The 21,375-nt window shown below is 36.0% G+C and overlaps 1 protein-coding gene across 7 annotated transcripts in view; it reads right to left on the reverse strand.

Annotated features, from left to right (window-relative positions):
• Window positions 1-21,375, reverse strand: part of ALMS1 (ALMS1 centrosome and basal body associated protein) — a 235,882-nt gene that overhangs the window by 202,041 nt on the left and 12,466 nt on the right. For all 7 annotated transcript variants that reach the window (XR_009009950.1, XR_009009949.1, XM_057558483.1 and 4 more), the window contains exons 2-6: window positions 14,955-15,080; window positions 6,957-7,152; window positions 3,356-3,473; window positions 455-2,229; window positions 83-201 (exon numbers count right to left, since the gene is read on the reverse strand). Coding sequence is in view for 5 of the 7 variants with exons in the window: in XM_057558483.1 (XP_057414466.1) it covers window positions 83-201; window positions 455-2,229; window positions 3,356-3,473; window positions 6,957-7,152; window positions 14,955-15,080 (2,334 nt within the window). In the remaining 2 variants the exon portion in view is untranslated. The remainder of the gene's footprint in view (window positions 1-82; window positions 202-454; window positions 2,230-3,355; window positions 3,474-6,956; window positions 7,153-14,954; window positions 15,081-21,375) is intronic.

Here is a 21,375-nt window from a genome sequence, read left to right on the forward strand (position 1 = left end):
TAAAAACAAATAACAATACCATTTCCTGAAACAATACTGGAAAAGACCATGTCTCTCCCCAACAATCATTTTATTGTCTCACCTCTCTTTGTAGTTCAACAACTCTTTTCCTGCATACAACAGCATTTTCATCTAGGCTACAGCATTCAGTATCATCATCCACAGTATAGATGTCAGATTCAGCCTTCCCCTGCAGGCCCTCTACAAAATAGGAGTCATTTTGCATAATTGTATAGACAGTAAAACTGGACTTGGCTCCCACAGGCCGAGGAATTTCACCTTGGTCTGTATCAGCTTTCAGCAATGTCTCTTGGCCAACTGCAATTAATGATGCATCACTGATCACTGGCAAAGCACCTTGTGACTGCATCACATGCCACCAAGTTTGCTGAAAAGCTGCTTCCTACAGCTGCAGATGGACCTTCAATGACGTTACTAGAGTTTCCATTCTTACCCAAAATACAGTTTGAGGAATCTGCAACTTCTTCAAAGGTGTGCTGCTTTAAATCTTGTAAAACCAAAGAATCTGAAGTCCATATTTTCATTGGATAAATAATGTTTGAAGATCCTAACTTCTCTGCAAGGTCAAGAGCAGAAACAGACTTTATCTTCCCAATGGGAAGAAACGGTTCATTGTCTGTATCATACTGAAATAAAGCCGACTGTGTTTTGCCAAGACCAACAGCCTGTCTGAGAGATTTTTCACTTAAAGAAGATGACGACTTAAGCTCTGGACTAAGAGAAAGTGGCGTAATGAGTATTTCCTGAGGAGCACTGGGGAGTGATTTTAAATTAGGATGCCAGTACAGGGAGCTATCACCATCATCTTTTTTATACAACAATGGTTTTGAAGCTGCTGATTCAAACACCCCAGGAGTAGATTGATAGGGTGGATGATTAAGTTTATCAAAGAAAAAGTTTTCATAATAATTTAATAAGGAAAGATCTGGATTTTTTGGTTCACTTTCTTGGCTGTCATTTGTTAAAGATTTATTGATGTCAGTTTGGATTTCATTTACTGTACTCTCTTTCTCAGAAGGTTCAATAGAGGCAATAACTGCCTGAAAGGCTACATTTTCAGTAGCATCAACATTTTTCCCACCAAAAGCAGAAGGTGGCTTTTGGTTTCTTTCTTCTTGAAAACACAGCTGTTCTGATGTCTCATCTGAGCTGGATTTAATAGTGTGAAGAGGACCACCAGAAACCTCCATCTTAGAGGTATCATGCCCCCTGGAGAGTATATGTGCTTCTGGCACTTCTACAGAATTATCAGTAACTACAACATTCTCAATATACTGTATTTCTGAAGATCTGGGATGCACCTCTGAAAATCCTAAAGTATTTCTATTCTCCTTTAGTTCAAAACATTGAGATAATTCTTTCCCCAGATCTTCTTCATTTCTTTTATAACCCTCCAAAGAATCCATCTTTTGTTTCATCTCATTCTCAGCAGGAGCCCTTAAATAAACACTCTCAAAATAATGACTATCAGCTGTCAAGGGAACCTCTCTTCCTCCTCTTTCCAACAAACAATGCAAAAAACAATGTGGCATTTTACTATAAAAACGAGGAGCAACTTCACGTGGAAAAGAAACACAGTCCTTACTGATTAGACATATTTCTGGATGGTGTGAAGCTCCCTGTTTGCTCCATGGCATATCTGAAAAAGGGGCACTAAAATTGTCACTTTCCTTAGGAATTTTATTTTTATCAATTGTGTCAGATGAATCTGAATAAGAATCACGGTCCTTACTGGTTAAATATTTTTCTAACTGTTGTAAAGCTTCCTGTTTCCCATATTGCACATATGAACAAGAAGCATCAAAACTGTCACTTCCTTTAGGAGTTACGTATTCATCACTTGTATCAGATGCAGTTGAAAAAGAAACTTGATCTTTATCAGCTAAATTGGTTTCTGGCTCCTGTATAACTTCTTGTGTCTTCCATGACATATATGAATAAAGAGCATCATAACTATCAGAGTCTTTGGGGGTTTTCAGATCCTCAAGTGTGTCAGGTGAAACAGTCTCTTCTTCAGTCCCTTGTTCAAGAGTTAATAAAGAGCGCTGAGACTCAATAGCTGTACTACCTATAAGTGGGTGCTGAGATACACTAAAGCAACTGTTAACTAAGTTTGAAGCTACCTCTGAGGCTGCCTGGAATAAAGCTTCACTAACTTCCGACGGTCGAGAAAACCATTCAGTGTCTTCAGACTTACCAGGAATTCCCCTGAAAATATACAGTTAAAAATAAATAAATAACACATTAAAAACATTTATTTTTTAAAATACTAACATGAAAAAATACAAAACTGATATGTCACTGAAATCGAGGTTATTTGAAAGTATACTGAAAAACAAAGTCCTAATTTCAAATTCCTTTAGGGTGGCTAATGATTGAACAAAGCAAATTTTTTTAAAACAGAAGGTAAACTACCATCCTATGACCCTGATATTTTCTCAGGCTTCCCTCAAAACAATATTGCCCCAAAAAGTGATTCTTTAAATGAAAATTTCAAACTTTACTATTTAAAATCTGTAATTTATCACCTACCATAATTTAATATTCATTTAACCTGCATTAATTCTTCTACTACTCATTTATTATGCTCTTGAAAACCAATTAAGTGAGCTACTCCCCAAACAAAAGAGTAACCTAATCATTGGTTGACTATTGCATATAGAACACTTTTCATAAAAGTAATTTTAAAGTAATACATAGCACAGGGCAGAGGTTTTTACTCCGTTAACATTTATACTTTTAATTTAAGGCATCTTTTTTATTTCTAAAAGAAGAAAACATATTCTTGGATAACTCCAAATATGCTTTGGAGAATTCGACTTGTCTCTCATTATGACTAAAGGGCATTAATTTGGAGTAACTGTTAATTTCGATGTGTCTATTAGAAAAATCGTGTTAGCTCATATTCGCACCTCCTACGAAGGAGAGATAGCTAGGTTCATTCAATATTGGCTGACAAAAATGACAGTGCCAAACAAGCTAGTGACCATGAAATGAATGCTTTTTACAGAATGGGTGTGGGCTTATGGGCAGCAAAAGGGGAGATTTATAAGGAAGAAAATTAGTGTGCCTTCTAAAATATGCCTAATATACTAGAATACATTAGAAATTATTTTTAAAGAAACTGAAGTCCCCTGGCTCATTTTTACACATATTACTATGCCAAATTAACATGTATCATGCCTTAATTTAGGGCCTTGTTATCTTCAGTGTGTACTGAGAATATCTAGCTCCCAACCCAAAGTCTCACCTGAAGTCATTAATATTAGTAACAACTTAGAAGAAAAGAAAGAGTAGAAAGGTTACATGCAAACAGAAAAATAAATCATCCTACCTCAGAGGTGCAAAATCTAGTTCACTTCGGTGAAACAAGGAATCAGGCCCAAACTCTTGATCTTTTGTCAAACATGTCAGCAAAGGCAAATCAGGAGAAGCGAAATTGTCTTGTATGACTGCAAAGTTTCAAATATAAAGATGTTGGGAATGCTGAAAATTAATTGTTTAGCTTATATAATATTTTAAAGAACCTAAATATGCTGCCATCTAGAAGTTTCTACAAGCATTAGTATGATAATATAACAGCAGCAGCAGCAAATACCATTTATTAATAGCCTGACAAGATCCAGGCACTTAACATACACTATTTTATTTAATCCTCATAACAACCTTGAAGTATAGGTATTTTTATACCCATCTGATAGATGAGGAAACATGATCATAAATCTTAAAGAATACTAAGTAATTTGTCCACATTCAAATAGCTTAAGTGCCAGAGTGCAATCTGAACCTAAACACTCTACTTTTTAGCAAGTGCTCCTAACCATTATGAGTGTTTCTTCCTATCTTACATCAAAGTGTGGTCCACAGGCTCCCAGGCATCCCTAAGACACTCTCAGAAGATGCCTGGGGTCAAAATTATATTCAAAGTAATATTAACATATCATTTGCCTTATTCACTCTCATTCCCTCATAAGGATACACTGGAATTTTCCAGAAGCTACATTACCTATGATAAAGCAACATCCTGAATGCAGAAGCAGATTATCAGAACCCACCTGTCTTCTATTAAGTCAGACATTACAGGTTTTTCTTTTTTAAGTAAAACAACGCTAGTCTTCTAAATATTTTTGGTTTGGAAAATAGTTATTTTTCTAAAAAACTAGATAATTTATGTTAACATGCAATGGAGTTGTTACTTTTTAATGAGTTGATAAATATTTTTTAAATTTCTCAGTTTTAATAATTTCTAATATGGGAAAATATCAATAATCCACATCAACAAAAGCTCTCAGTAATTTTAAAGTGTGTCAAGGAAATCCTGTGAACAAAAAGTTTGAGAACTGCTAATTTAAAGGAAAAAAAATTCTTCTGAATTCCTGATGCCACCTTAAGTAAGGTTTATTATAATGTCCTTAAATATGTACAACTAGGTATAAACTCCTTATTCCTTATAGTATTTCTACAACTATAAAACAAAAAATTAAATTTTAATAGAAACAAAACTATAAAACCAACAGCATTCTATTTCATATTAATTTAACTAGATTGGTGATGTTTTGTTAAAACTGAATTGTTCTTTCAATATGAAGGTAATACTGTTGCTACAGTATACTTTCTTGATTTCAAGAAATCTATAATCTATAATCTATAATAAATAATAATAAATATATATAATAAAATATATATATATATATAAAATAAATAAATCTATAATAAATACTGCATACCTTCCCTATCATAACTGTCACACTCTTGTTTTAATCTTTGGTCTGTCTGCTTCCCACCTAGATTATCAACTCCGTGTCTGCATTATTCACAGCTGTACCCTCAATGCCTAGCAAAGTACCAGCTACACTTAGTAGGCACTCAAAATACAATTATTTATTTACTGAATGGATTAATTAAAAATGAGAAACTGAAAGATAACGATAACCTTTACCACCAAGGACTAATCGGTATGGTTCCTCTTTGGCTACAGACTCAGTCTTAAACCTTCATAACAGAAATCTTTACCCCTCTAAGAATCATGAAGATTTTTTAACAAAGACCCCACATTTCCTCACATTTGGGCAACTGCTGATGGCCTGGATCACTCTTTTTTGAGATACCTAACTGTTCTGGCACCAGTCATCATCATGACATTTGCCATTGGTGAGATACACCCTACAATGACTGGATTCAAGCATAACAAAAAAGCAATGATGAAATTTCCTCTGGCCATCAGATTCTGGGATCTGATCTAATGATTAAAATGTTCTACTTTATCTATGGTAAATGAGAAGCTGGAGTTATAAAACTTTACATTAGAAAATACTTTAGAAGCCATGTAGCACGATGATTCTCCAACCCAATGCTGAAACTATTCTATTAGAGAACTTTGCTTGACATTTTGCTATGACATAATGCTCACTTTTTTGTTGTTATATAGCCTTTCCATTATTAAATGGCTCTATTAGAAAGTTCTTTCTTGTATCAAGTTGAAAACAGCCTCCCTATAAGCTATGTAGTCTCATTTTAACCTCTACACTAGGAATTAGCAAACATTTTCTATAAAAGGTCAGCTAGTAAATATTTTAGGCTTTGTTGATCACACATGGTATCTCTATCCCATATACTTCTTTTGTTTTTACAATCCTTTAAAAATGCTAAAACCTTTTCTAGCTCACAAAATCAGGCCTTAGGCTATGGCTAGTAGTTTGCAGACTCCTGCTCTAGACCACTATCCAACTCATCCCATGTTACTATTATTTTCTTTTTACTGTATTGTCTTCCCAAAAGAGGAAGTAGCTTTCATCTATATATCCCTAGCGTCCAACACACAATAGGCACTTAGATATTTGTTAAGTAAATGAATAAATGAAAAATACGTTGCTTCCTCTTTAGCATGACAGCCCTTCAAATACCTGATCATAGCAAAGTCTTCCCTTTCATCTACTATCATAGTAATCTCCTCCCACAAGGGAACTCTAATGTTAACATCTTTCTTAAAATATAAAACTAAAATTGACTTTGATGATCTACATCACTGAATATATTGGCCCTAGTATTTTTACTTGGATAGTATTTGCTTGTATTTGAAAGGAACTTGTTGAATTAACTCCTAATTCTTGCTCCTCTACAAAACTCTGATAAGACAGCTCCATGGTTGAATCCCACTCCCCTGACAAAAGTTAATTGTAAAATATGTGGTTGTTGCATTTTCTTCAATTTTTGAAAATAAAAATCTGAAGAAAATGGAAGGAAAAACCAAAGAATATTTGTCTGAATTATGATTTAGGCATGAAAAAACTGAAATTACCATATTGGCTAAGCATTCTTATATATGTGCAACAATCCAAAGTAGTGATAATAGAATTCTACCTCCTACCTTGATGATTTGAAAAGTACTTAAAGTTCATCTTTTGTAAAGAGCTAATAAATCAGTTCCATATTAAACAGAGGAAAGCAGGAAGCTCTACCTCAGACAAGTCATTTAACCTCTTTATCTCAATGTTTGGGTCTGAAAACTTAGGATAATAATATATGTCTTAACTAATTTTAAGAATCTAATGAGCTTAAGCATGAACATTTGTTTTTTGTTTTTTATACATCATGGAGCCTCCACTGCTGAGAGAAGTAGTCAAAGGATAATATATGGTTTACCCCAAGAAAAACTCCACAAATTCAGGACTAAGGAGGCATACCCACTAGAGGAAGTTACCACCTTTTTGCCTTCTGAGAGCAACAGAGGGAGATAAAATGAGGAGCAACTGCACATTTAAATATAACTAGACCAGCTGGCCAGTGTGGAAAACCAGAAATAAGCTAATACCTTTGAGTACAGTTCTACAGAGCTCCTCAACTCAAGAAAGGATTTAGATGCAAGATTTGCAGTCTCCCATAAGTATTTTACAAATGTGAGGTATTACTACGAGTTAAAAATAAAGAGGCATTACCTAGCAATGGAGAACATAAGAGATCTCTGTTCGACTCCTTTACTTGATTTTCTGATTGGATCAATATACCTTCCTCCAGAGAGGGGAAGTCTGTCACTTCAGTCCCTTTCTCTCTCACATTAAACCTGGTCTGGGTTGTATCCAACGTGTGGGAAGAGTCCATTTCTTGAGGAAGATAATGCCAAGATTCTGTTCTCTAAAACAATAATTTTGAAGGAAAATATGCTAAATCATTAACTGAGTTACCATACATATTAACATTTAGATTAAAACGTCCATTCACGTAGCATGCAGCTTCTTATTTCACAACATTCCCATCAAAATTTGAAAAAAGTAAAGCTGTTCTTTCTGTGTTTTTCACAATATTAATAACATTTTTATCTTTTCCCATTATTACCCATCTTTTAACGTGTTGAATCACTGGCATTTCTGCTATTCTTTAATAGTTACTTCTCATCATTAAAACAATAAATTTGGTTCTTCATGATGAAATCTTACAATTTGATAATAATAAAACTGAAAAAAAACTTCCAAACCTAAAACTACGATATTCTCTACATGTGACCACTTTACTGAATTCTTACTTGCTATACTAGTTTCTAGCGGACTTCTCGGTGCAAAACATCATATGGTTCATGCGTAGTGAGTGGTTCATTTGTCTCTTTCAAATATTTACTCTTATATTAGTGGCATGATTCAGAAAAATGTTTCTCAAAGTATCTATAGGAAGGATCAGTTTTTCCTACTTCCAATTCATTACAGACTGACATTTTATTAAAACACTAATAAAAATTAACAGGTAACAAGTAAAGAAAAATAATAAACTAATTTTAGAAACTAGTAAAAATAACTAGGAAAATGAAATTGAAAAGATATATAAGCCCAAAATACAAAACACAAGTCTAAGTATCTGATTTCTAGTTCTAAAGAACATCAAATTGCTATAAAAGTTTCTAAACACTTCTTCTTAATTCTTGTACTTATCTCTTGACAGTAACAAGCAATTCATGTCCTGGCACCAATCCACAGACCACACTAGGTAGCAATGTTGAAATAAAGTTGAATTAAATACTAATGGTAAGCAGTTTTTAAACACATTTTCTTTTTAAATTTGGTATTACTTAATAGTTAAGAATATTCATCCTATCATGCTATTAAAGTATTCTTTTATTTTCATTTTAAATTAATTTGATTAGGAATGAGTACTAAATTTGATCAAACTACATTATAGCATCTTTTTTTCCCCAATTACATCTGATAAAATACAGCAATAAATTTCTTCATATTGCAACAACTTCACATTTCTTACTTGGTAGTGGTAGATTAGACCTTAATCATATTTGCTAGCACAGTCTTTAACATTTTCACTCATAAGATTAATCAGTATTGTAGAATGCTTCTTTTGTTTTCTAACCTTGTTCTATATTTTTTTAATACAAGGAAATTTGATTTTCCTTAAAAATATAAAAGATTTCACTAGTGAATCCATTAGATCCAGAAACCTTTTTGATAGCTGGTACTATTATAACATTCTTGATTTCTTCCTAGTTCTAATCCAACTCTATAAGCTTTGATAGGTTTGTATTAAGTCTATTTCATTAAGGTTTTTTTTTTTTCTTGACTGGATCTACTAGGAATGCACATATTTTGCCTTGAATTTAACAATTCTATTTTCTAACTTAATTATTTCTGTTTTTCTCTTTGCCATGTTTCCTCTACTTGCAGTTTTTCATTATTTATATAAAATTTTTTGTTAAATAATGAATTCATTTGATTTACATTTATTTGTTTAAATAAAAAGATGAGACATTATATTGATGGCAATCAACATGCTTAGATATATAATGTACTGATTTTCATCTTGTGATTTAAAAAAAGTCTTACTACCTATCAAAGACCTTCCCATCTCATTCCATTTATTTTCAATGATTTCTTTCCTATATGTGATTCTCCCATTTTCCTTCATGCATTTTCCCTTTCTACTGAATCATTCCTCTCTCCATGTAAACATGCTCTTATAATTTCCCCTCATAAAATAAAATTTTAAAAAATCTGTTGACCATTCTTTTCTTTCTGCTTATTTTGTTGCTATGATTCTGAGTGTTATACTTTTTCAACCAATATAAAAAGGGCCTCAAATCTCTAAATATTTTTTGACAGATGTGAAGAGGGATGACAAATAAACAACAGAATAAATACAAACAAATTTTGAGGGAGAAGTAAAGGTTGGAGATACAAACTTGGGATTTTTAAGTACACAGGCATATTTAAAGCCCTAGATCGAGATGAGAACCAAAACATTCCAACATTTCAAGCAGAAGTTAAAAACTCAAATGTGTGTAGGTACAGGGAGGTGAAAGAAATGAGTAAACCTGCCTGATATTAGAGAGTAATGGGACCTGTGGCCAACTATGCACTGCATGCACACTTTAAAGTATTCTGTTTAAAAATTTTTAAAACACTGTGCCCCCCCATTTTTTTTTTCCTGCAAACCACATTTGAGCCATATGCAGGTCCACAGCTTGCAACCTCTGATTTTAAGGTTTAACAGGGGGCGATAAAGCAGCAAAGGAAACTGAGAAAGAATAGCCAGAGGAGTAGAAAGAAAACCAGAAGAAGCCGAGAAAGGAAATAATTTTAAGAAGTTAAGCATTGGTTAAGAATATGAAATGCTATTTATTGCATCTAAGATGAGGACAGAAAAGTGCTTACTGTATTCAGCTACACAAATTTGTTCGTGACACTTGCTTTCACAGAAGTGAGGTCAGAACGCAAGAAGATCAAATAGAAGAATAAGTAGATCCTAGCCAGTAGATAAGGCATATATATCAAAAAGGAAAAAGGAAAAAAAAAATACAATGGATATGATTGTCTATACATTAAAAAGCCCTAAAGAATCTACAAAAGAACTATACTAGAACTAGTAAATGAGATTAGCAAGGTCATAGGATACAAGGTCAATATAGAAAGTCAATTATATTCCTATATAATTGTGATGAACAGTAGGAATTGAAATTTTTTTAACATTTCAGTAAGTCTAATACAAACATGTATTAAGTTTGGTACACTGAAGGCAACAAAACACTGATGAAGAAATTAGCGATCTAAATAAAACTGTAAGAACTATTGTGTCTATGGATTAGAGAACTCAATATTGTTAAGATGTCAATTCTCTTCAAATTCATTTATAGACTCAAGGCAATTTGAATCAAAATTCCAGCAGACTTTTTAAATAGAAATTGACAAACTGTTTCTAAAATTTACATGGAAATTCAAAGAATCTAGCATAAACAAAACCATTTTTAAAAAGAAAAACAAAGTGGGAGAACTCACACTATCTGATTTCAAGACAGTACAGTAATTAAAAGCACAGTATTAGCATGATGATAGAGATATAAATCAATGGAATAGAGTCCAGAAATAGACCCACACAAAGATGCCAAGGGAAAAGGGAGTATTTTCAGCAAATGGTGTTGGAATAACAATTAGATATTCATATGTAAGAAAAAGAAGCTGGACCCCTACTTCACACCATAATCAAAAACCAACTCAAAACAGATTTAGATATGTGAAACTTAAAACTATAAAACTTCAAAAACTCGTTCTCAACTGGGCAAGATTTTGACACCCTCCTCTCCCCTCAACCATGATACATTTGGCAATGTTTGGAGACATTTTTGACGCTTACCAACATGGGGCAGTATTATTGACATCTAGTGGGAAGAGGCCAAGGATGCTGCTAAACATCTTACAATACACAGGACAGTCCTGTAAAATAAAGAATTATCTAGTCCAAATATCAAAAGCACCAAGGCTGAGAAACCCTGTTCTGGAAAAAAAATAGGAGAAAATCTTTGTGATCTAGGATTAGGTCAAAATTTACCAGGTTAGACATAAGAAGTAAAAACCATAAAAAAAAAAAAATCAATAAACCAACTTCAACTTCATCAAAATTAAAACTTCTACTCTTCAAAAAACAAATAGGACAATTCAAAGAAAAACCATAGACTGGGAGAAAATATTTGCAAAACACATAAAGGACTTACATCTAGAATATATAAAGAACTCTCAAAACTCAACAAATGGAACAAATCACCCATAAAAAATGGGGAAGAGATTTAAACCAACCCCTTCACTAAAGAAGAAACATGGATGGCAAATAAGTACACAAAAAGATGCACATTATCATTAGGAAAATGCATATTAAAACCACAATGAGACACCACAACATACCTAGAATGACTAAAAATTTTAAAACAAAAACAAAAAAAACCTGACAATACCAAGAGCTGACAAGGATGCAAAGCAACTAGAACTCCTATACATTGTGGGGAATGCAAAATGGTACAGGCACTTCGGAAAACAGTTTGGCACTTTCTTATAATGTTAAACGTACAGTTACCGTATCAGCCAGCAATCCCATTCCTAGGTATTTACCCAAGAGAAGTGAAACCAGCTGTCTACCTAAAAACCTGTACATAAGTGGAATACTACTCTGAAATAAATTTTAAAGAGCTACTGATTTATGCAACAACATGGATGAACCTCAAAAGCATGTGCCAAGTGAAAGAAGCCAGATTCAAAAATCTACACATGGGACTTCCCTGGTGGCGCAGTGGTTAAGAACCCGCCTGCCGCTGCAGTGGGCGCGGGTTTGAGCCCTGGTCCGGGAAGATCCCACATGTCACACAGCAACAAAGCCCATGCGCCACAACTACCAAGCCTGCACTCTAGAGCCCGCGTGCCACAACTACTGAAGCCCGCACGCCTAGAGCCCGTGCTCCACAACAAGAGAAGACACCACAAGGAGAAGCCCACGCACCGCACAGAAGAGTAGCCCCCACTTGCCGCAACTAGAGAAAGCCCGCGTGCAGCAACAAAGACCCAATGCAGCCAAAAATAAATTAATTAATTAATTTTTTAAAAATCTACACACAATTCTGAAAGGCAAAACTATAGAGACAGAAATGAGATTAGCGGTTGCCAGGGACTAAGCAGGGGGTTCAGTCATCTCACTGACTGCAAAGGGGCACAAGGAAACTTTTTGGGGGTGATGGCAATCAAATGTGTAGTAGTTATATAACTGTATATATTTGTCAAAGCTCATCAAACTGTACACCTAGAAGAGTTAATTTTGCTGTATTTAAATTATACCTCAATAAACCTGACTTTTTAAAAAATGAGGATAAGATATCAGAAAATAGAGACCAAAAACTCTTGAAAATTTCACTTAACAGGGAGCAGAAATATTAAATGGGGCAGTAGCTGGAGGGAAGAAAGGATGAGACATTTGTACTTAAGTTGCTGGAGCTGATAAGGTCTAGACTGTGACCACAGGGTAAGTAGGGATAGGAGAAGGTTGGGAGGAGTGGAGGAAAAAAATCTCTGCACATTAGATCAAAGATCCAAGAGTTTCAGACACTGGATGGGTAATGTAAGCTGAAGTGAAAGAAACTAAAAGAAGACAGTGTAGCAAGAGCTATAGTTTTCAATGAATAAAAAAAGTTAACTTGGATGACAGCAACAAGGATGAATGAGCAGAATAACCAGAAGGAGAAAAGAGGGGAGAGAATTAGGAAGTGGTATAATCCTCCAGTTCTTCTGAGGAACCCAGGAACCCAGGCATAAAGGCAGAAATGAAGAGCTACAGGATCTATCCATGGTTTATATTTTATAAAACAAGGACCAAAAAAAGGGAAGATATCCATTTTTGGACTGTGCTCTACCATAAACATGCCCTCAGAGAATATTAAACTATTTAGGAATATACCTCTGTATTCGTTTCCTAAAGCTGCCATAATGAACTTACACAAAGTGGAGGGCTTAAAACAACAGAAATGTATTCTCTCACAGTTCTGGAGGCTAGAAGTCTGAAATCAAGGTGTTGACAGGGCCATGCTCCATCCAAAGCCTCTAGGGGAGGATCCTTCTTACCTCTTCCTCCTTCTCGCAGCCCCAGGCATTTCTTGGCTTATGGCAGCATAACTCCGTCTCTGCCTCTGTCTTCACATGGCAGACCTCTTCCTGTGTGTCTCTCTCTTACAAGGACACCAGTCATATTGGATTAAGGGCCCACCCTAAATCCAGTATGATCTCTTCTTAACTTAAATAGTTCTATCTGCCATCACTATATTTCCAAATAAGGTCACATTCTGAGGTACTGCAGATTGGGACTTCAACACATCATTTTGGGGGACACAATTCAACCCATAACAATCCCCCTTCCATTTAATGATCACAGAGTACCGTGCTTTTTCTGGTCAGGGTTTCTCTTAACCCTTTTCACTTGGCGACAGTAAATCTCCTTCCTCCATACCTTGCATTTAATGGATAATAAATGCAACTTAGGGGAAATTGAAGGTACTAGAAGAAATCTGATACCCAAGTTATTAGACAATCAACCTTAAATATTTAATCATTATGAGTAAGGACACATTTTTTTCTCCAACAAACATATATGAGGCTTTTTCCTATCTGCTCACAATTTTTTCCATTTCTAAGTTTATTACTATGTTCTAGATCAGTGGTTCCCAAAGTGTGGTCCAAAGATCCCTGGGGGTCACTGACACCCTTTCAGGGAACTTAAGTGGGCCTCCCTTTTCTAACTACATATCTATGTAAGGTCAGATTTTCTTCACATAATTCAACCAAAACAATATATCCCAATGGACTAAATGCAGAAGCAAATCTGAGAATTCAGTTATGATGGTTAACTTTATGTGTCAACTTGGCTGTGTCACAGGGTGCCCAGATATTTGGTTAAACATCTGGGTGTGTCTGTGAGGGTGTGTCTGGATGAGATTAACATCTGATCCACAGACTTAGTGAAGGAGACTGCCCTCCTTAAGGTGGGCAGGCCTCATCCAACCCACTGAAGGCCTGAATAGAACAAAAGGCTGAGCAAAAGATAATTCGCCCTCTCTGCCTGATGGTCTTCAAGCTGGGACATCAGTCTTCTGCTTCGGACTTGGACCTGGAGTGGAACTTACACCATCAGCTCCCCTGGTCCTCGGACCTCTAGGCTTGGGCTAGAACACACACCATCAGTCAGCTCCTGGTTCTCAGGCCTTCAGGTTCAGACTGGAACTATACTATCAGCTCTCCTGGATCCCCAGGTTACAGATCTTGGGAATTCTCAGCCTCCATAATCACATGAACCAATTCCTTATTTTACATACATATATATATATGTATTTGTATATACCTATTTATGTACGTATATGTTTCCTATTTCTGGAGAACCCTGCCTAATACACCAACTGTCTTCTAGTAAGCCTGACATTAAAGAGATATGCAAAACTGTAAAACAATGCCACCCTTTCAACTAATTTTTTTTTTGTTTTGGAAAATAGCCATTTTTCATTTTAAAATATATTTGTATGTTAATATGTAATGGGTTTGTTATTTTTTTTAAATTAATTAATTTATTTATTTATTTATTTTTGGCTGTGCTGGGTCTTCGTTTCTGTGAGAGGGCTTTCTCCAGTTGCGGCAAGCGGGGGCCACTCTTCATCGCGGTGCGCGGGCCTCTCACTGTCGCGGCCTCTCTTGTTGCAGGGCACAGGCACCAGACGCGCAGGCTCAGTAGTTGTGGCTCACGGGCCTAGCCGCTCTGCGGCATGTGGGATCTTCCCGGACCGGGGCACGAACCCGTGTCCCCTGCATTGGCAGGCAGATTCTTAACCACTGCGCCACCAGGGAAGCCCGGTTTGTTATTTTTAAATAAATATTTTTTAAATGTTTTAATTTTTTTGTAACCTAAATACTGATACAGATAACCCTTATAAACAAAAGCTCTTTAAAATACTTCTGAAGAATGTGAAGGAGTCCTGAGACCAAAAAAAAAAGTAAACTGATGTTCTACATAATTAAGGCTGCCAAAGATCTATCAGAAAAATGGAATATTAAAGTAATTCACCTCTTTCCATTCTTCATAGCTAAATCAGAATTTCTCATGCTGCTTACCAAAAGATAGTTTGCCAGTTACACAAGACATACCTGATCATCCCCAGAACCCCATTGAGCTGTTTTTTCCAAAGAGACCACATTAGTATCAGGAATCTGTATTCCACTATTGTTTTGATATAATGGCTGTTGCCATACATGACAGGTCAATGGAACAACCTGAAAATCAAAAGATTTAAATAGAATAATAACACAATCCTTATGACTAAACAATAATAAAGTCTAACATTTAGATTATGCTTCTCCGTTTATAAAGCAGTTTCACAAATATAGTAACATTTGGGCTTCACAACCACTGTCCAAATTATCTTCACTTAAAAATAAGGAAACAGGGATTTAAGGTTACCCAGTAAGGACTCAACATATTCCAACAAACCACAGCAGTTCTTTAACCTCCTATATTTGTAGCAGTAAAAGAAGCAAGCAGAAACAAGCCAGTTATCTATTTTACAATCTTACTATTTGAGACACCTAAGAAATTAACTCTAATAATAGGAACTAAAATCATCTTATAGCGTGGAAAGTGGGGACAAAGTTAGGCTCATTTTGTGAAATCAGGAGTTGAAGCAGGGCTCTCCCATCTGTGAAAGAAGGCAATAAAAGCTGTGACTACTGCCCAAGGCTGAAGCAATGCACATGGAAAAGATCAGAGGTAATTAAACAAAAGTGACCTCAGTCAAGTCACCTGCTGGTTCAGGGACTGGTTATTGAGATTTTTCCCCTATATTCCTGGAGAGTAAGAACCCAAAGCTTCCAATACAAACTTTCCTTATAAAGAAGGAGCCACAAGGGGCAAGGCATAGACAACCAAAAAAACACCAGGTAGAGAAGGATGCACCAAAAGACAAAACAAAATAACACTCCTGCTAAAAATGAGATTACAAACTATACTTTCAAAAGACTTTAAAATGAGAATATCTCAGACCCTTAAAGAGACTTTTTAAAAAGACACAATGTCCATAAAAAAAAGAAGAGGTTATTAAAAGTAAAACAGGCAGTTATGAGTCAAGAAAAGATGACTGCTAACACAACCACAAATGTGAAAGAGCCTCTGAAGGAAGAAACCCAAGGTCATAAGATTTTTTCCCCCCAGAATTAAAAGTTACTACACTAACAAAACATTTTTACAGAGCGCTTACAACAATGTGCTTTTGATCATAGAAAAGCAAGCTTAACTTAAAATCTATTCAATTACTAAAGAGATTTCTATGGTAACAACTCTTCCAAGAGGTTTTTCTCAAAAGGTAGAACACCATGGGGCACACCCACCTTGCTTCCATGGCATTTTTTAAGGGATAAAGAATAAAAAGCAAAGAAAGGCATTTTGCAAATTCATTTTGGCAATTTGAAATCCCTAAATAAATAACAATATAGCCAATGTTTTGGCACAGTCTTCTTTGAGCCCTCGAGGAAAGAATGCCAAAATGAATGTTCAAAATGGCTATTCACTGCAACTAAATAATGCTGGGTGTAGAGCACAGGGTGTTGCCTTTGAAAATAGCTGATTCACATTAGCTTACAAAAAGAGAGTTTGATTCATTAGGATATTTATAGAACACTAATGATACAATATTAAGAAACCAGCACTTTGACAACTAACCTAACGTGTGAGAAAAAAGAACTCTCGCTCTCACTTTTATCAGCTAAAAAAAAAAACCTCAAAAGTTAAAATTAAATATTAAAAGTTCTTATTAAAAAATACATTTCCCAGAACTGACTTTTATTACCTACTTGATGGTTTACAGACTTCATTAAGGAAATTAATTTCTAATAATTTCCATATGTTTGATCAGTTTTCCCACACTTGCCTCTGGATAGTGGTATAACCCAAATACTTGAAAGAGAATTCTTAAGATGAATGCTTCAAAACTTAAGCAGGTGTCATCAGCAACTCTCTGATCTGAGATTAAATGTCTTTTGGTATAAATAAACAGTTTCAGAGTCTTTCCCTGAGTCATTTTTTAATATTAAAAGTTAGCAGTCTGGGTCTTCCCTGGTGGCCCAGTGGCTAAGACTCTGCACTCCCAATGCAGGGGGCCCAGGTTCGATCCCTGGTTGGGGATATAGATCCCTCATGCATGCCACAACTAAAGATCCCACGTGCCACAATGAAAATCCTGTGTGACACAACTAAGACCCAGTGCAGCCAAAATAAATAAATAAATATTTTTTAAAAAATTAGTGGTCGGGCTTCCCTGGTGGCACACTGGTTGAGAATCTGCCTGCCAATGCAGGGGACACAGGTTCGAGCCCTGGTCTGGGAAGATCCCACATGCCGCGGAGCAACTGGGCCCGTGAGCCACAATTGCTGAGCCTGCGCGTCTGGAGCCTGTGCTCCGCAGCAAGAGAGGCCGCGATAGTGAGAGGCCCGCGCACCGCAATGAAGAGTGGTCCCCGCTCGCCGCAACTAGAGAAAGCCCTCACACAGAAACAAAGACCCAACACAGCCAAAAATAAATAATAAATAAATAATAAATAAATTAAAAAAAAAAAGTTTTAAAAAAAAATTAGTGGTCTTTAGTGGTCTTCCAACTACATGTTGTCTATCAAAGAAACATTTTAGATGTAAGGATACATATCAATTCCAAGTAAAAGGATGAAAAAAGAGAGTTCATGCAAATAGTAACCAAAAGAGCACAGGAGTGGCTATATTAATTTCAGACAAAATAGACTTTAAGTCAAAAACCGTTACAAGAGACAAAGAAGTACATCATATAATGATAAAAGGGTCAATTCAGGGCTTCCCTGGTGGCACAGTGCTTAAGAATCCACCTGCCAATGCAGGGGACACAGGTTCGAGCCCTGGTCCGGGAAGATCCCACATGCCGCGGAGCAACTAAGCCCATGAGCCACAACTACTGAGCCTGCGCTCTAGAGCCTACGAGCCACAACTACTGAAGGCCGCATACCACAACTACTGAAGCCCATGCACCTAGAGCCCGTGCTCTGCAACAACAGAAGCAACTGCAATGAGAAGCCTGCAACTAGAGAAAACCCACATAAAGCAACGAAGACCCAATGCAGCCATAAATAAATAAATAAATAAATTTTATTTTTAAAAAAAGGGGTCAAGGGCTTCCCTGGTGGTGCAGTGGTTGAGAATCTGCCTGCCAATGCAGGGGACACGGGTTCGAGCCCTGGTCTTGGAAGATCCCACATGCTGCGGAGCAACTAGGCCCGTGAGCCACAATTACTGAGCCTGCGCGTCTGGAGCCTGTGCTCCGCAACGAGAGGCCACGATAGTGAGAGGCCCGCGCACTGCGATGAAGAGTGGCCCCCACCTGCCGCAACTAGAGAAAGCCCTCGCACAGAAATGAAGACCCAACACAGCCATAAAATAAAAATAAATAAATAAGTAAATAAAAAATTTAAAAAAACAAAACAAAACAGTAAAGGTTCCTATGAGAGCCTGGGATGTTTAAAAAAACAAAAAAAAGGGGTCAATTCACCAAGAAGATTTATAAGTATTTATGCACCAAACCTCAGAGCTCCTAAATTAATGAGGCAGATGCTGAAAGAATTGAAGGGAGAAATACACAGCAACATAATAATATTAAGAGGCTTCAACACCCACTTTCAATAATGAACAGAACAACCATACAGAAAAATAAGGAAATACAGAAATTGAACAACACTATAGACCAATCAGACGTAACAGATATATATACAGAACACTCCACCCAACAACAGCAGAACACATTTTCTCAAGTACACATGCAACATTCTTCAGGATAGAACACATGTCTAGCCACAAAGCAAGTCTTAATAAATTCAAGAAGACTGAAATCATAATACACGGTATCTTTTCCAATCACAATGGAATGAAACTAGAAACAAATAGCACAAGAAAAACTGGAAATATTACAATATGTGGAAATTAAACACTACACTCTTACAAAACCAATGGGTCAAACAAGAAGTCACAAAGAAAATTAGAAAATACCTGGACACAAATGAAAACACAAAATGCCAAAAAACTTATGGACGCAGCAAAAGAAGTACTAAGAAGGAAGTTTATAGCCGTAAATGCATATATTAAAAAAAGGCAAGACCTCAAGTAAACAATCTAACTTGTACCTCAAGGAACTAAAAGCAGAACTAAACCTAAAGCAGGCAGAAGGAAGGAAATAATAAAGATTAGAGCACAGATAAATGAAATAGTCAACAGGAAAAAAAAATCATGAAACTAAAAGTGTTTTTTTCAGAAGATCAACAAAATTGATAACCTCTTAGCCAGACTGACTAAGGAAAAAAAGAAGACTCAAATAATAAAATCAGAAATGAAAGAGGGAATATTACAAGAAATGCCACAGAAATAAGGATTATAAGAGAATAGATACTATGAACAACTGTATACCAACAAATTGGATAGCCAAGAAGACAAACATAAATCCCTAGAAAGACACAACCTACCAAGACTGAATCATGAAAAAATAGAAAATCTGAACAAACATATAACTAGCAAGAAGATTCAATCAGTAATCAAAAACCTGCCAACACAGAAAAGCCAAGGACCAGATGGCTTCGATCATCCTCAACAAAATACTAGCACACAGAATTCACAACACATTAAAAGAAGTATGTATACACCATGATCAAGTGGGAATTAACCATGGAATGTAAGGATAATTCAACACATAAAAATCAACCAATATAATACTTCACATTAACAGAATGACGGACAAAACCACACGATTATCTTGACTGCTACAGAAAAAGCAGCTGACAATACTCAACACCCTTTCATGAAAAAGCACTCAACAAATCAGGAATGGAAGGAAACTAATCAATATAATAAAGGCTATTTATGAGGGCCCACAACTAACTCACACCACACTCAACAGTGTAAAACTGAAAGCTTTTCCTCTAAGACCAGGAACAAGGCAAGAATGCCCACTCTTGCCACTTCCATTCAACACATTATTGGAAGTCCCAGCTAGATCAAAGAGACCCCAGGAATAAACTCTCACATACATGGGCAAATGATTTTCAGCAAAGGTATCAAGACCATTCAATGGGAAAAGGATAGTCTTTCCAACAAATGTTGCTCGAAAAACTGGATATCCACGTGCAAAAGAAGGAAGTTACACTCTCACCTAGCAACATATACAAAACTCAACTCTAAATGGACCAAAGACTTAAATGTTAAGACCTAAAACTATAAAACTCTTAGAAGAAAACTCAGAGCAAAAGTTGCACAACAGTAGATTTGGCAATGATTTCCTGGATATGATACCAAAGGCACAAGCAACAAAAGAAACAACAGACAAACTGGACTTCATGAAAATTTTAAAATTCTGTATATCAGAAGACACCATCAACAGAGTAAAAAGGAAACCTGCTGTATAGCACAGGGAACTCTACTCAATGCTCTGTGGTGACCTAACTGGGAAGGAAATCCAAAAAAGAGGGGATATATGTATACATATAGCTGATTCACTTCACTGTACAGCAGAAACTAACACAACATTGTAAAGCAACTACACCCCAATTTAAAAAAAAAGAGTAAAGAGGCAACCCACAGAATGGGGGAAAATATTTGCAAATCACATATCTGATATGGGATTAATATCCGTAATATATAAAGAACTCAAACTCAAAAACAAAAACAAAACACCCAATTAACCAATTATCAAATGGGCAAAAAACTTGCAGAGCCAGTTCTCCAAACATATACGAATGGCCAATAAGCACATGAAAAGATGCTCAACATCACTAATCATTAGAAAAATGCAAATCAGAACTACAATGAGGGACTTCCCTGGTGGCCCAGTGGTTAAAACTCTGTGCTCCCAATGCAGGGGGCCCAGGTTCGATCCCTGGTCAGGGAACTAGATCCCACATGCCACAACTAAGAGTTTGCAAGCCACAACTAAAAGATCCCACATGCCGCAACTAAGACCCAGTGCAGCCAAATAAATAAATAAATATTTTAAAAATAAATTAATAAAATAAAATAGATAACCAACAAGGACCTACTGTAAAAACAATAAAAAAAAAAACTACAATGAGACATCACCTCACAGTCATCAGGATGGCTGCTATCAAAAACAAAAAAAAAAAGAGAGAAAATAACAAATGTTGGTGAAGATGTGGAGAAACTGGGACCCTTGTGTCGTGTTGGGAGGAATATAAAATGGTGCAACCACTGTGGAAAACAGGAGGGAGGTTCCTCAGAAAACTAAACAGAACTACCACATGATCTGGCAATCCCACTTCTGAGTATATATCCAAAAGAACTGAAGGCACTGTCTCAAAGAGATATTTACAAACCCATGTTCACAGCAGCACTACTCACAATAGCCAACAGGCAGAAACAATCCAAGTGTCTTATTAACTGACAAAGGGATAAACAAAATGTGATACATAAGTACAAGAGAATATTATTCAGCCTTAAAAGGAAGTTAATCTGGTCACATGCTACAACACGCATGAACCTTGAGGACATTAAGCT

This window comes from Balaenoptera acutorostrata, chromosome 12, assembly GCF_949987535.1.
Source record: "Balaenoptera acutorostrata chromosome 12, mBalAcu1.1, whole genome shotgun sequence".
Taxonomy (NCBI): Eukaryota; Metazoa; Chordata; class Mammalia; order Artiodactyla; family Balaenopteridae; genus Balaenoptera; species Balaenoptera acutorostrata.